This window comes from Marmota monax, unplaced genomic scaffold, assembly GCF_021218885.2.
Source record: "Marmota monax isolate L192 unplaced genomic scaffold, Marmota_monax_Labrador192_F-V1.1 WCK01_AAM20220418_F8-fsc00237, whole genome shotgun sequence".
Lineage (NCBI taxonomy): Eukaryota > Metazoa > Chordata > Mammalia > Rodentia > Sciuridae > Marmota > Marmota monax.
Window position 1 is genome coordinate 1229794 of NW_026694627.1, and position 12478 is coordinate 1242271.

Genomic DNA, 12478 nt, shown 5'->3' on the forward strand with positions numbered 1-12478 from the left:
GTGGTCCTAGTGGCACTCCTTGAGTAAGCCAAGTGGGTGGTGGAGCCCTTGGGGAATAACTGTGGCTAACGCAGGGAACCCTGCACCCTGATTGGCTGATTCTCTGGGGTCCTCTTCTAGGAAGTAGTTCTAACTCCTCACAGGTTATGCTCTAAAAGCATTAAAACTTTCTTAATGGTGGATAAATGTGGAAACCTCTCATTCTCCTCAGCAGGGGTGCACGTGCCTGGTGGAGGAGCAAGTTTTGTTTAAAATGCCCTTCCTTAAAACTCCAAGTGCCTCTGGCACCCCACCTCCTCCACAGACCTCCTGGCCTGTTCAGGGGTGCCCTGGTCCTGGGACACCTTGAAACTCCTGCATGTGGAGTCCTGGGGTGGCTCCTCCCTGGACCCAATTCCAAATGCACCTATTGCCTGCAGGCTGCCTGCCACAGTCTGGAGACCAACCTGGCCTGGCCTTGGGTGGTTTTCAGTGTGTGTTGCAGATCTGTCATTAGCAGGCCCTTTCGGAGGCAGAAGAGGACTTCCCCATGTCTTCTGTGACGTTCAGGGTGGCATCACAGACCCAGGAACTGGGCACCACTGACCCTAAGTTCAGCTCTTTTTTTTTTTAATAATCAAATCAAGCCTTTATCGAAGCACATCGGTGGCGACTGACCAGAACATAAAGCTGTTCCCCTGATCAGCCCTGAACAATTGCAAGGGCACTCCTTATAAGCCTGAAATCTGCAAAAGTGATGTTCGGGGGTCTAGACAATGTAAGCAAGCCAGGTTACAGAAGCGGGAGAGTGCAATCAAGCGGTGGGAAGCCTAACTAATCACAGTTAGCCCAGTCACCCCAGTTACAGAAATGCTCATTGGGCTGTTTCCCCATACGGGCCACCAAATGCCACAGTCTGGCTGGGCACAATTCACGAGCCACTTATTAAGCAGGAATGAACTTTATTTTTTGAACACACACGCCGCACCACGCGAGCTCTTCAGGAATTCCCTCAGAGCCCAACTGCCACCACCGGCTCTCCTGGCCAGCACCTCAACCAAGTTCAGCTCTTGACCCTGAACGTGGGCCCTCTTTATCCAGGCTTGGGTAAAAAATGCAGTGCTACTTAGGGCAGGGCACTGTGCCCAGGTCACAGGCTCAATGACTCATGCAGAACGCAGGTCACTGAGCTTCTGAGCTAGAAGGTGCCATTGTGTCCCTGTCCTGGATGAAATTTTCATCTCAAGGGGGGTGGGCTTCCTGTACTTTCAGGTCTGGACCAGAGAGCTGTTTTCGATGCTGGGGTGATCTTTGAAATAGTTTATGAATAGAAACTTTGGGATTCTGTTCAGAGGAGAAGGAAGCAACAAGGAGAGCCGGTGGCTCCCTCCCCTGGCACGGGGGTGGTGGTCACAGTACCTGAGCGTAGTCTCCCCGAACAGAAGCCAGAGCAGGTACCAGGCCAGTGGGCACCCGACTTTGAAAGAAGCCAGGAGAACCTTTTGTCGTTCTTTTGTTTTATAGGCATTTTTTATGTCCGTGATTGAGTCAGGTACAGAAAGAAAATCTAAGACTCAGTCCAGGCTCATCACGAGGGGGACCGACTAGCTCCCCATTGAGCTTCCAAGATAAATGACTGTCTTCACAGCATTTCTGAAGTCACAATTCCTGAGGCTGACTCAGGTGGCACCCAGGACAGCTAATAAAAGACACATGTGTCTCCATCTTCTCCACCAGGCCCGTGTACCCCTGCTGAGGGGAATGGGTGGTTCCCACATTTATCCACCATTAAGAAAGCGTCAATCAGAGATTCACAGAATGACAGCACTGGACACTCACCTTCTGGAATCTTTGGCCAGCTCTTTAGTTTAACTGGGTCTCAGAGTGGGCCGGGGAGCTCCAGAGGGGAGTTGGAGTCTCTTCCAGAGGCTGCCTGCCCAACCCCAGGTAGCCTGCCGTGACGTGCATGGAGTGGCCCTGCCACAGCAGGCCTGGCCTCCCTCTGAAGAGCCCCGGCACCCAGAAGAGACCCTGATGATGACACCCCGCCCTATGTCAGGCTGGTCACAGGTTCTCTGCAGGCAAGGGTGGGGACAGAGTATGCCCTGAGAGAATCAACTGGCCACTTAAAACGAGGGCCTTCCTTGGTACATTTTTAATCCTGGTGAAAGAATCAAGCGTGGAACACTAAAGAAGGGGCCTGGGCCTTTCCAAACAGAGGGGAAAGCCAACAGACCCTCCAGCGTCAACTGCTAGAGTGACTGGCTTTCACTGCAATTCTAGGAGCCACCCAACTGATAAGTATTGGGCTCCAGGGGTTTTGCTGTCCCTCTGGGGACAGTTCTGGGGATGGCCCCAGGGTTAACCACTAAGTTGTTTTTCAGGAATCTGGATGTGGCCTTGTGCAGCTCAAACTGGTTGAAGCCACCAATCCCTTCACCTGGGCCTATGAGAGTGTCCATGAGTGACCTTCTGACTCAGAGGGCCTAAGACTCCACCCATAGAGCACAACACCACCACCATTTTCTGAATGTGCCTCCAACCAGAGCCCTGATGACTGACTACCATGTGCAGATCACCCTCACTTCCCTTCTGACCCCCAGTCGCCCGGCACGACCTGTCCCCAGGGGCGGATTTGAGACCTGTTCTCCCTGCTCCACACTCAGCTGCCTTGTGAACAAACTGCAAAACTCATCCTTCCGGGGATCAGAAGTGTTCAGTAACACTTCTGGGGAAAATGGGCAAGAGCTGGCTGGGCTCACGCAGGACCCGGCTAGAGGCACCCAGTGGGTCCGTGCTCCCCACTCCAGCCCCGCCCTAACTTCAACCAATAAAGCTCACTGATCGGTGCTGGGGCCCCCTGGCCATGAACCTGCAAGGCCTCCCCAGGCCCTGAGGCCTGTCCTGACCTCAGGACAGGCCCTTGGGCCTGAGTGGATGGGGCACAGCAACTCAGAGGAGCCCAGGCACCTGGGATTCCCCCAGCCATCCAAGGCCTGAACTCCACCTGCCCTGCCCTGGGACACATCGCCAAGGCTTAGCCCACTGGGGGCCTCTTGCCTTCAGCTTTCAGGGATTAAACTCCCAAACTCTACCCTTTCAGGATGGATCAAGTGATCCATTAGCTAACGTCGGCCTGCACCTGTCTACCAAGCCATAGAGCCATGTCGGTGGGCTTGGGGTGGGGACCTTGGAGAGGGGCATTTGAGTTACCAGTTCCCTGGTCCATTCTGAACTCCTGCTTTCGTCCAGCATCTGTTGCACCTGTTCACAAGGATGGCTCTCACTCCCGTGCTGAACCTCTGCCTCGGCTGAACTGCACCTGAGACATTTTTTTCTTTTTGGTTTCAAGATCAGAAAAGGGGAAATGACCGTGGTGTCCCCTAAGGGGGTCAGTGTGGCCCTCTGGGCCAAGTGAGACCCTGGAGGGCTTTGCAAACAGGTGATAATCCTTCTGAGCTGCAGGAGGCCTCTCAAAGGAAAGCCACTGTCCATTGACCTGGTGGTCCCGGGAGGCCTCAGTCCACCCAGATGGCTCGTGGTCCCTGAAGCCAACTCTCCCTGGGAGCTGCTCCAACCTGGCTGCTCCTGACCTCAGTCCCCACCATCTGACCCCGCCAGGGTCGGCCTGGAGCAACATCCAAAAGGATATTTCTGGCATGTTTTTCCTTCACAGCCACTTCCTGCGTATTAATGGCCTTATTGATGCTGACAGTCTGCAAAACAAGAGGGGGAGGGGAAAGGCGGGTGAAATGAATGAGACTCTGAGGGGGGCTGAGACCCTCTTGCCCCCGCCATGGCCTCCCTGCCCGCTGACCCCCTGCCAAAATGCCACTGGCTCCTTGGTGGACGCTGGGGGCAAAGGTGGGCAGTGCTCCCAGACCAGCTGGCCTGGCTGTCCTAAGGGAGCGGACTTAGTTGCCTGGCATTGCCTGTGCCCAGCTGCTGCTCCCGCCTGCCACTCACTCACTTGGCACAAGGAGGTGGCAATTAAAGCCGGCACAAAGGGAGGCTTTTCATCCCCAGGGAAACATTATTCCTCAGGGAGCAGGAGGGAGGGGCGCTGCTGCCCGGCGGATGGTGACCATGGCCCAAACCCATCCTGCTGCCCCTCCATCACCTCTAGTCCCTCTAACCTCCCACAGGGACTTCCCTGGCAGGCCACTGTGGTCTCCCACCTTCCTCTCTCGGGCATTTTCTAACTCCCCCGGAAGATTCCCTTCTCTTTCCTTAATTACATCCAGAGGACATGAGAAATATCGCTTTCCAGTTGTTTTTATTTGGGGGACACCAGGGATTGAACTCAGGGTCACACTACCACTGAGCCCCACCTCCAGCCCTATTTTGTATTTTATTTAGAGACAGGGTCTGAGTTGCTTAGTGCCTCACTGTGGCTGAGGCTGGCTTTGAACTTGTGATCCTCCTGCCTCAGCCTCCCGAGCTGCTTGGATTACAGGCCCGAACCACCACGCCAGGCCTGGTCTCTTTCCATTTTGCAGAGCACAAATCCATCGCTATATCACTGACACAAACACATTCAAAGGAATCATGTCTCAGATGCACTTTTCTTCAGTAGAAATCTTTTCTTTTTAAAAAATTTTGTTCCATTCCCTCCGTGGACGTCATTTGCCCCTAAGTCATAGACAACACACCAAGCTGTCATCCGCAGGCTTTAAACATGGGATGGTCACTTGTAGACTTTCCCACATCTAGCTTTTCTCACAGGGAAACTATTTTCTGGACCTCTCCCCGAGTGCCCTGCACACCTGTTGCTCATTTTTGGAGATGCCATTCCACAGAGCTGGTGTCCTGAGTGACCCAGCCCGAGAGTGGAAACACCGAGACGGTGCATTTCCAGTCTCCCCACGGTCAGCTACTCAGTCAACACTCCTCCGTGTGCCTGTAGGGAGCAAGGCTTCTGTCTCCAAGGGTGGCTTATGAGAACTGGGGTGCCTGGGTTTAGGTGCTGTCGTAAGCTCCCATTATGGAAAAGCCTGGAGACACACACACACACACACACACACGGAGACCAGCCTTAGGGCCCTGACACCAAGCCTTACAAACGTGTGGTCACACTGGCTTCCCAAGGGCCAGGGTCAGCAGACATTTTCTGGGAAGCACTAGTTAATAAATATTCTAAGCTTTGCGGGCCACATGGTCCCCATCAGTCTCAAGGCTGCCTCTGAGAAACACATACATAAACAAATGATCATGGCTGCACCCAATAAGGCTTTGTTTTCAAAACCAGGTGGTGGCTGGCTTCAGCCCTGCAGCTGTAGTTGGCAGGCTGCCCCTCCCCCATTCTATACCACCAGCCACTGACCAGTCAGTCTGTCCTTGGATTATTCTGAAGGAGACTTCAGACTCTGTATCATTTTCTGTTTGGTTTTTTTTTTTTTTTTGGTCCTGGGGATTGAATCCAGGGGGACCAAACTACTGAACCACATCCCCAGCCCTTTTTACTTTTTGAGATAGGATCTCGCTAAGTTGCTGAGGCTGGCCTCAAACTTGCCATCCTCCTGCCTCAGCCTTCTGAGTCCCTGGGATCACAGGCATGTACCACTGCTCCTGGCTGACACTGTATCACTTTCTCAGTAAATCACCACTCGAGGTGACTGTGAAAAAGACTTAACCGGCTCAAGTTGGATTAGGGACTTCTAGGTCCCTTCCCACGGCTAGACAGTAAAGGCCATCAGATGATGGAGGGTCCTGGATACGAGGGCAAGAAGTAGTGGGATGTGGGGGCTGGGGATGTGGCTCAGTTGGCAGAGTGCCTGCCTCACATGCACAAGGCCCTGGGGTGGGGACCCACAGAAGGTTCTCAAGCAGGGGACTTGATACAGATATCCCTCCCTCCTCCTGAAGCAGGAGTTACTTCTGCAGCGTTCTAACCAGGGAGAGTGTGGATGTTTGCCCACTGCACCATGGGGCCTGGCCTAGGTTAGGGCCAACTAAACCAAAGATCCAAGGAACATGCCCGGCCCTCCTCTTGCAGCAAGGCCCGAAGGCAGAGGCCTTCTTGTGGACGGAGGCCTGGGGCCCAGCTTCCATGGCCAGGCTGCTCAGGGCTCCGAGGCACCAGGCAGGGCCGAGCTCAGCTTTCTGAGCCCTTGTGGTCAACCTGAGGCCCTCCAGGACCCTCGGATGTCAGCTACCTCGAGGTCACCAGGCAGAAGTTCCTGGGGGCCCAGCTCCGTTGCTTTAATAACACTTCAAGCCTGGGACGCCACCTCTCTATCCTTCCTATGTCACACGACCCCAACTACCAACATTCTAAATCCTGTCCTAGTCTCAGACCAAAGATTGTATTTTACCATTTTCTAGAACTTTCCAAGCTACTGGGGCAAATCACCTATTTTTCTTTCTTCTTTTTTTAAAAAGAACTCTAGTTTCTCTTAATGTAGCCAACACGCATGTTGCCTTTCCTCCCCACTAGGATTAAGGACAAAGGGGATGCAGCCTTGTCCCTCTATACAGGCCCACTGCTGACCAAAGGGCAGAGGGTGGCGGGTGGCGGATGCACTGTGGCTCACGGCCACACAGGACAAAGTCCTTCCCATCCCTGTCGGCCCCAGGCTCTGCAAGACGTCACTTGGCCTGAGGTGGGGCCTACCTGCAGGCCAGGGCAGTGGGGGCAGGGCTCCCGGGCACAGGGTGGGCAGTGGGGCTCAGCGGCTCACCTCTGGAGGGGGCTCTGGGCTAGAGAACATCCTCTGGGAACAGGCTGTTCTCCAGATTTCCCTGGAGTCACACAGGACCTAAGACCAGCCGAGTCTCCCCTCAAAGAGCGGCATTGTGCACCACTTCCTGCCCGCTGGCCCCGGTGTCGCAGGCTGGCCTCAGAGAGCCAATTACCAGCAGGCACCGCAGGAAGGGCGGCCCTCTCCTCCCCTCCCCTCGAAGCCTCGGCCTCCCTCCTGCCCCTCCCCAGCCTGGTGGCCCTGTCAGGGGTGTCCTTGGGGCTTCACTTCTGTGGGAAGCGGGGCCTAGGCTGGCCAGCTGGGCCCTGTCCGGTCACACACACAGCTCTGGGCAGGAGCCCAGCCCTTGAGCTGCCAAGGCCAGCCCAGCTCATGGCAGGGCGGGAGGATGTGCTCGGGTGGGGGTGGCACCACGGGTGGGGGTGCAGCCCTGAGGGCAGAAGGGAAGAGGGAAAGCAAGAGGAAGGAAGGAAGAGACAGCAGAGAGCAGGAGGGAGCCTCCGTTTGAATCTGGTTGGTCCACTTGCCGAAATTCGACTGCCATTGGCTAACTGCCATGGTGTCCTTAGGAGGGGGGACCTTGAGAGGTGACTGAAAGGACAGGGTCAATGCCTTTCTGGAGTGGGTTCGTTCTCAGGAAAGCGGGTCGCCACAAAGCAAGGCGAGGCGGCCTCTTCTGTCCAGCTCCTTGGTTTATTCCCTGTGTGGTGCTGGTGCTTGAACCCAGGGCCTCAAGCGGCCTCCGCCAGCGCTCCACCATGGTGTCCAGCCTCCTTCATACACACTCACTTGCTTTTGCCTTCCAATGTGAGTTGAAGAAGCAAAAGGCACTGAGCAGACGCCAGGGCCTTGCTCTTGGACTTCCTGGCCTCCAGAACTGTGCACTACATACACTTTTTTACTTTATAAATTACCTAGTCTCTGGTGTTCTCTTATAGCAAACAGAAAATGGACAAAGACAGAGGGAGAAGCAAGCATTTATCTGCCCAGGGGAAGGCCTAGGGCCAGTGGCCTCAGCAACGCCTGCCCACGGTGGCAACTGGGGACTGGAACCGGCAGGGCCTCATGGTGCCAGCTCATCTTACTAGTTTTGGAAAGTTACAGAAAACAGCTTGGGAGAGGGGGCTTGGTCCAGCTCTCAGCCTCCTCCCAGCCCAGCCCGTATTCCTGCTACTGGTTCTGAGCTGCGTGAACCAAAATCCTCCCCCAGGTGCCTGGTCCTGAGATTCAGGGCTCAGCGGGCTCCTTGGGGTCCTCAGTCCCCCGGGGAGTAACAAGGCTGGCGATGGGGAAAGGCAGGGTGAGGCCTGGAAGGGAGAGACTCACAGCCAGCACAGGTGGGCAGCCACGGGGAACAGCTGAGACATCGGGCCTGAGCCAGGGTGGTAGAGAGGGCTGGGGCCATGTCGAGGCCAGAGGACCTGTGACAGTGAGGGAACAAGCAAGGGAGAGGAGGCTGGGCAGTACTCGGTGGCGAGGTGTCTGCAGCATCAGTGAGACTAATTCTTTCAAATTGTCAAAATTAACAAGAGTACAGAGGCTCCTTGGGTGATGATGGGATCACGTTCCAAACAACTCACTGTACATTGGAAATCCTGTTAAGTCAAAAATGCATTAAGCCAGGTGTGGAGGTGCAGGCCCGTAATCCAGCTACTTGGCAGGAGGGAGGCTGAGGCAGGAGGATTGCAAGTTTGAGACCAGCCTCAGCAACTTAGTAAGACCCTGGTTTCAATAAATAAATAAAAAGGGATTGCAGGCTGGGGATGTGGCTCAAGCAGTAGCGCGCTCGCCTGGCATGCGTGCGGCCCGGGTTCGATCCTCAGCACCACATACAAACAAAGATGTTGTGTCCGCCGAGAACTTAAATAAATAAATATTTTAAAAAAAAAAAAAAAAAAAAAAAAAAAAAAAAAAAAAGGGATTGCAGATTGCTCAATGCCAGTTCCACACACGCAGGCACATGGACACACACAAAGCATTTACGACCCCTCACTAGTGGACACCGTGGTTGGGCCTGGGCTACTTCAACACGCTCAGAACACTTACATTAGCCCTCTGCTGGCAGGTGGTCCACACAAAGCCTATTCCATACAAAAGTGCCGAAAGGCTGGTGTCATTTACAGAACCGCTGCGGGACACCTGCGTGGGCTCACTTTCACGCCATCATGAAGCTGAGACACCTGAAGTTGATCCCTTCTACGTCAGGGACCGTCTGTAGTTGTCACTGTTACGAGACCGTGGTGGCAGCAGCGTCCACAGCCAGGGACCCTCCCTTGGGCCTCTGCCCCCTACTAGGCATCCCAGCTGTGATTTGCTTCTGATTCCCCCCAGGGCTCTTGAGGACAGGGAATCTGACCCACTATTATCCAAGTCCAGTCGCCCCAGGTAGCAAAGAAAACAAGAGGCAGGGTCAGGGCTGCAGGCGGCGTAGCTTGTGCTTTGCACACGTGAGAACCCTCCAACCCCCGCACCAAAAACCCCAGTGAGGCCAGAATTCAAACCCAGCTCCACCTGCACCATGCTGCCCTCAGAAACCCCCAGCGGTCCAGCACAAACCGGCCCGCGTCTGCTGCCTGGTCCCCCAGGACCTTTTGCTCCTTCAACTCACGGTGGAAAGCAAAAGCAAGTGGGTCCCTTAGTTTGAGGTACTGATCAGGCTGGAGAACAGGAGCTGATCCTCTGGAGAAGCCATCCAGGACAACCTGGCAGCACAGATTCCTGTCCCCTTGTGGAAGCGACTCTAGGTCAGGAGACACAGCAAGCAGATGGCCACCTGACAGGCTGGCAGGACAGTCCCCACTGCGAAACCAGGTCAGCTGGCACTTTGATCTTGGGCTTCCCGGACTATAAATATCTGTTGCTCGAGGGCCTGGCCCAGGGTATGTTTTTTTGGCCCCCAGCTAACGCAGCATTTCTCCACTGTAGGGTTTCGCTTGCTGCATCAACTGGGAACTACCAAAATTAGGACCATGTCTCCCATCTCCCTCGCTAAAGCCCGCACATCCTCTGACTTTTGGATTTGTGATAAGTAACTGAACAGCTGGGTCAGGCAGATCCCCAAAAGGTTAGTGCTGAGCCAGGCTCAGTGGTGAATGCCTGAAATCTCAGTAGCTCAGGAGGCTGAGGCAGGAGGACTGCAAGTTCAAGGCTGTCCTCAACAACTCAATGAGACCCTGTCTCAAAATCAAAATTAAAAAGGGCTGGGGACATGGCTCAGTGGTTAAGTGCCCTGAGTTCAATCCCCAGTGAAAGAGAGAAAAAAATAAATAAAAGCAAGGCAGGCAGGCTCTGTTTGGTAATGTCCCCATCTGGACAGTGGATTGGGAGAGTGGAGAAGACCAAGAAACCACAGATGTGCAAACCTGTGTTCGGCTGGAGGAGGGTGACCAGGCCTGTGCAGTGCCCCGAAGAGCTAAAGAAACAAGTGGGCACTGGGAGGAGCATACCAGGGTCCGTCAACAGTGAGCTGTGTCTGTCTACAGGTGAGATGTGTCTGTCCATGACGCAGAATCCTTAGTCATTTCTAAAACAGAAGGATGTTGTGCTGCATGCCACAACACAGAGGGACCTCGAGGACACCATGCTAGGTGACATCAGCCAGTCACCAAAGGACAAGGGCTGAACAATGACAGTTACAGAGGTCCCTAGAGTGGTTGGACTCTTGAGAGTCAGAAAGTGGTTACCAGGGGCTGGGGGACGGGGACAATGGGAGTTGCTAAAATAGGGTAAATTCCCCAGAGAACAGCCCAGTGGAGTCACTGAGAAACTGTGGTTAGAAAAAGTGGGGGCGCAGGGGCCGTGGCTCAGTGACAGAGCGTTTGCCTTGGTGTGAGGCCCTGGGCTCACCCTCAGCACAGTGTATAAATAAAGCTATTGTGTCCACCTACGACTGAAAAACAAGGCCTTGGTATTCAGGGCAGGGCCACCCCCCAGCTGGTGAGACACTGTGCCACACGAGCCCAGGGGGGCTTTGACAGCTGTGATGGACAGTGAACAACTGGATGCGGGACCTCCCAGGCGCTGCCAGCCAGTGGAGCTCGTCCTCAAAGGGCTGGCTGCTGACGGGAGAGGAAGCCGGCCTTCCTCCTGCCCCTTCCTTCTCCGGCCGGGCAACTCAAAGCACTTCATGAAGACTGGAAAGGGCGTCCAAGTTGCCCTGAGTCTGTGAGTGGTACAGAGTAACAAGCAGAGTCAGGAGGGGACACTGAAAGACAGGGCCTTCCAGACGCGCGGAGGGTACCCAAGTGGACACCTGCAGTGCTCCTGTGTGCACAAAGTAAAGAGGCCGGGCAAGGCCGGGAAAGCGGCCTCGGCCAGCGGCTGAGCAAGCTCCCGCTTCGCATCTGGTAGGACTGATCACTGAGGCAGAGGCACTGACCGGAAGTGCGGGGCCGAGGGGCGGGGCCGCGGAGCCGAGGGGAGGGGCCACGGGGCCGCCCACATTGCGGAGGGAGCAAGAGGCTTCCGAGACTCAGTTAACTGGAGCTCAAGGGTGAGGAGCCCATCGCCCACCTCGAGGGCCTGGCGACATAGTGGAGAAAAGAACAGGGGGTCATGGGGAGTCAAGGAGAAAAGGACCAAGGGTCATGGAGAAATTGACCAGAGATCATAGCAGAGTGATAGAGAAAGGGACCGGAGATCAAGGCAGGTCATGGAGAAAGGGACCAAGGATCATGGTGGGGTCATGGAGAAAGGGATCAGGGATCATGGGAGTATGGTGGAGAAAGGGACCAGGGATCTGGCAGAGTCATAGAGAAAGGGACCGGGGATCATGGCAGGATCATGGAGAAAGAGTCCAGGGACCATGGCGGGGTGGTAGAGAGAGGGAGTGGTATCCAAAGACCAGTCAAGATTTGCCTGAGAGAAGGTGATAGAACTGCACACATCAACCACAGGGGATCCTAGAAACAGGGCTGGGGCTGGGGCTCGGGGAACAGTGGAGATGCATGAGGCCCTGGGTTCCATCCAGCAATGCAAAATAAATAAACCAATAAATAAAATAAAAGAGATCCCTGAAAGGAAAAAAGCCAACATGTGTCCATGGAGCAGCTGATGTCAAAGTGTCCTTGCTTCCCTGTTAGGTTCTAAGCCAGTGTTTCATGTGATGTGGTGTCGACTATCCATCCATCACTAAGGCAAAGTCTCCCACCACATCTCCAAGACAAGAATGACCATGGGGGCGAGGCCTGCTGGCCCCAGGCCGTTCCCTCCTCCCTGACCTCACCACGGAGAGCATGTACCGGGCACAGATGGGGCTAATGGATTGGAAGGAACAGCAACTTATCTGGAGGATACTGAAAGAGAACGACCGTGGATGACGACCAGAGGACAGGACCTCCCGGGCCCAGCATCCAAGGGCACATGATGGAAGAGCAGAATCGGGAGAAAGGGCCAAGGTGGAACAAAGAGCTTCCAGTGCGTCCGCCAGCGGACTCATGTGGCCACCACAGGAAGGGGAAAGTTAGGAAGCCAGCTCACTGTGGGTGATGTGAACTGAATTATATACCTAGGACAAGAGCCAGTCCTGGTTGCTTCCACCACATGCCAGAGGTTGCCGGGCACCAGATACAGCAATCCCGCGGTATCCTTAGGGGATGTGTTCCAAAACCATAGAGACCGCACTCTGAGTGTGCCCAAGTCCCTGTGGAGCATTCGCACAGAACCTAGGTGTACCCTCCCGAAATCTTCAAATCATCTCTAGAGTAGTTACAATTCCTAACAATGCAAATGCCACGTGAACAGTTTCTTTCCTGCTCTGTTTAGGGAACAGCAACAAGAAAAAGAGATCTAGGCATGCG

General features: G+C 54.6%; 1 protein-coding gene across 4 annotated transcripts in view; it reads right to left on the bottom strand.

Moving 5' to 3' along the window:
* Hip1 (huntingtin interacting protein 1) overlaps positions 1 to 12478 on the bottom strand; it is a 133812-nt gene that overhangs the window by 43516 nt on the left and 77818 nt on the right. For 3 of the 4 annotated variants that reach the window (XM_046422709.2, XM_046422708.2, XM_046422711.2), the window contains exon 2: positions 3632 to 3695. In XM_046422709.2, the coding sequence (XP_046278665.1) occupies positions 3632 to 3695 (64 nt within the window). Of the gene's footprint in view, positions 1 to 3631; positions 3696 to 6659; positions 6795 to 12478 lie in introns of those variants that run through there. The other variant, XM_046422710.2, reaches the window with a different exon arrangement.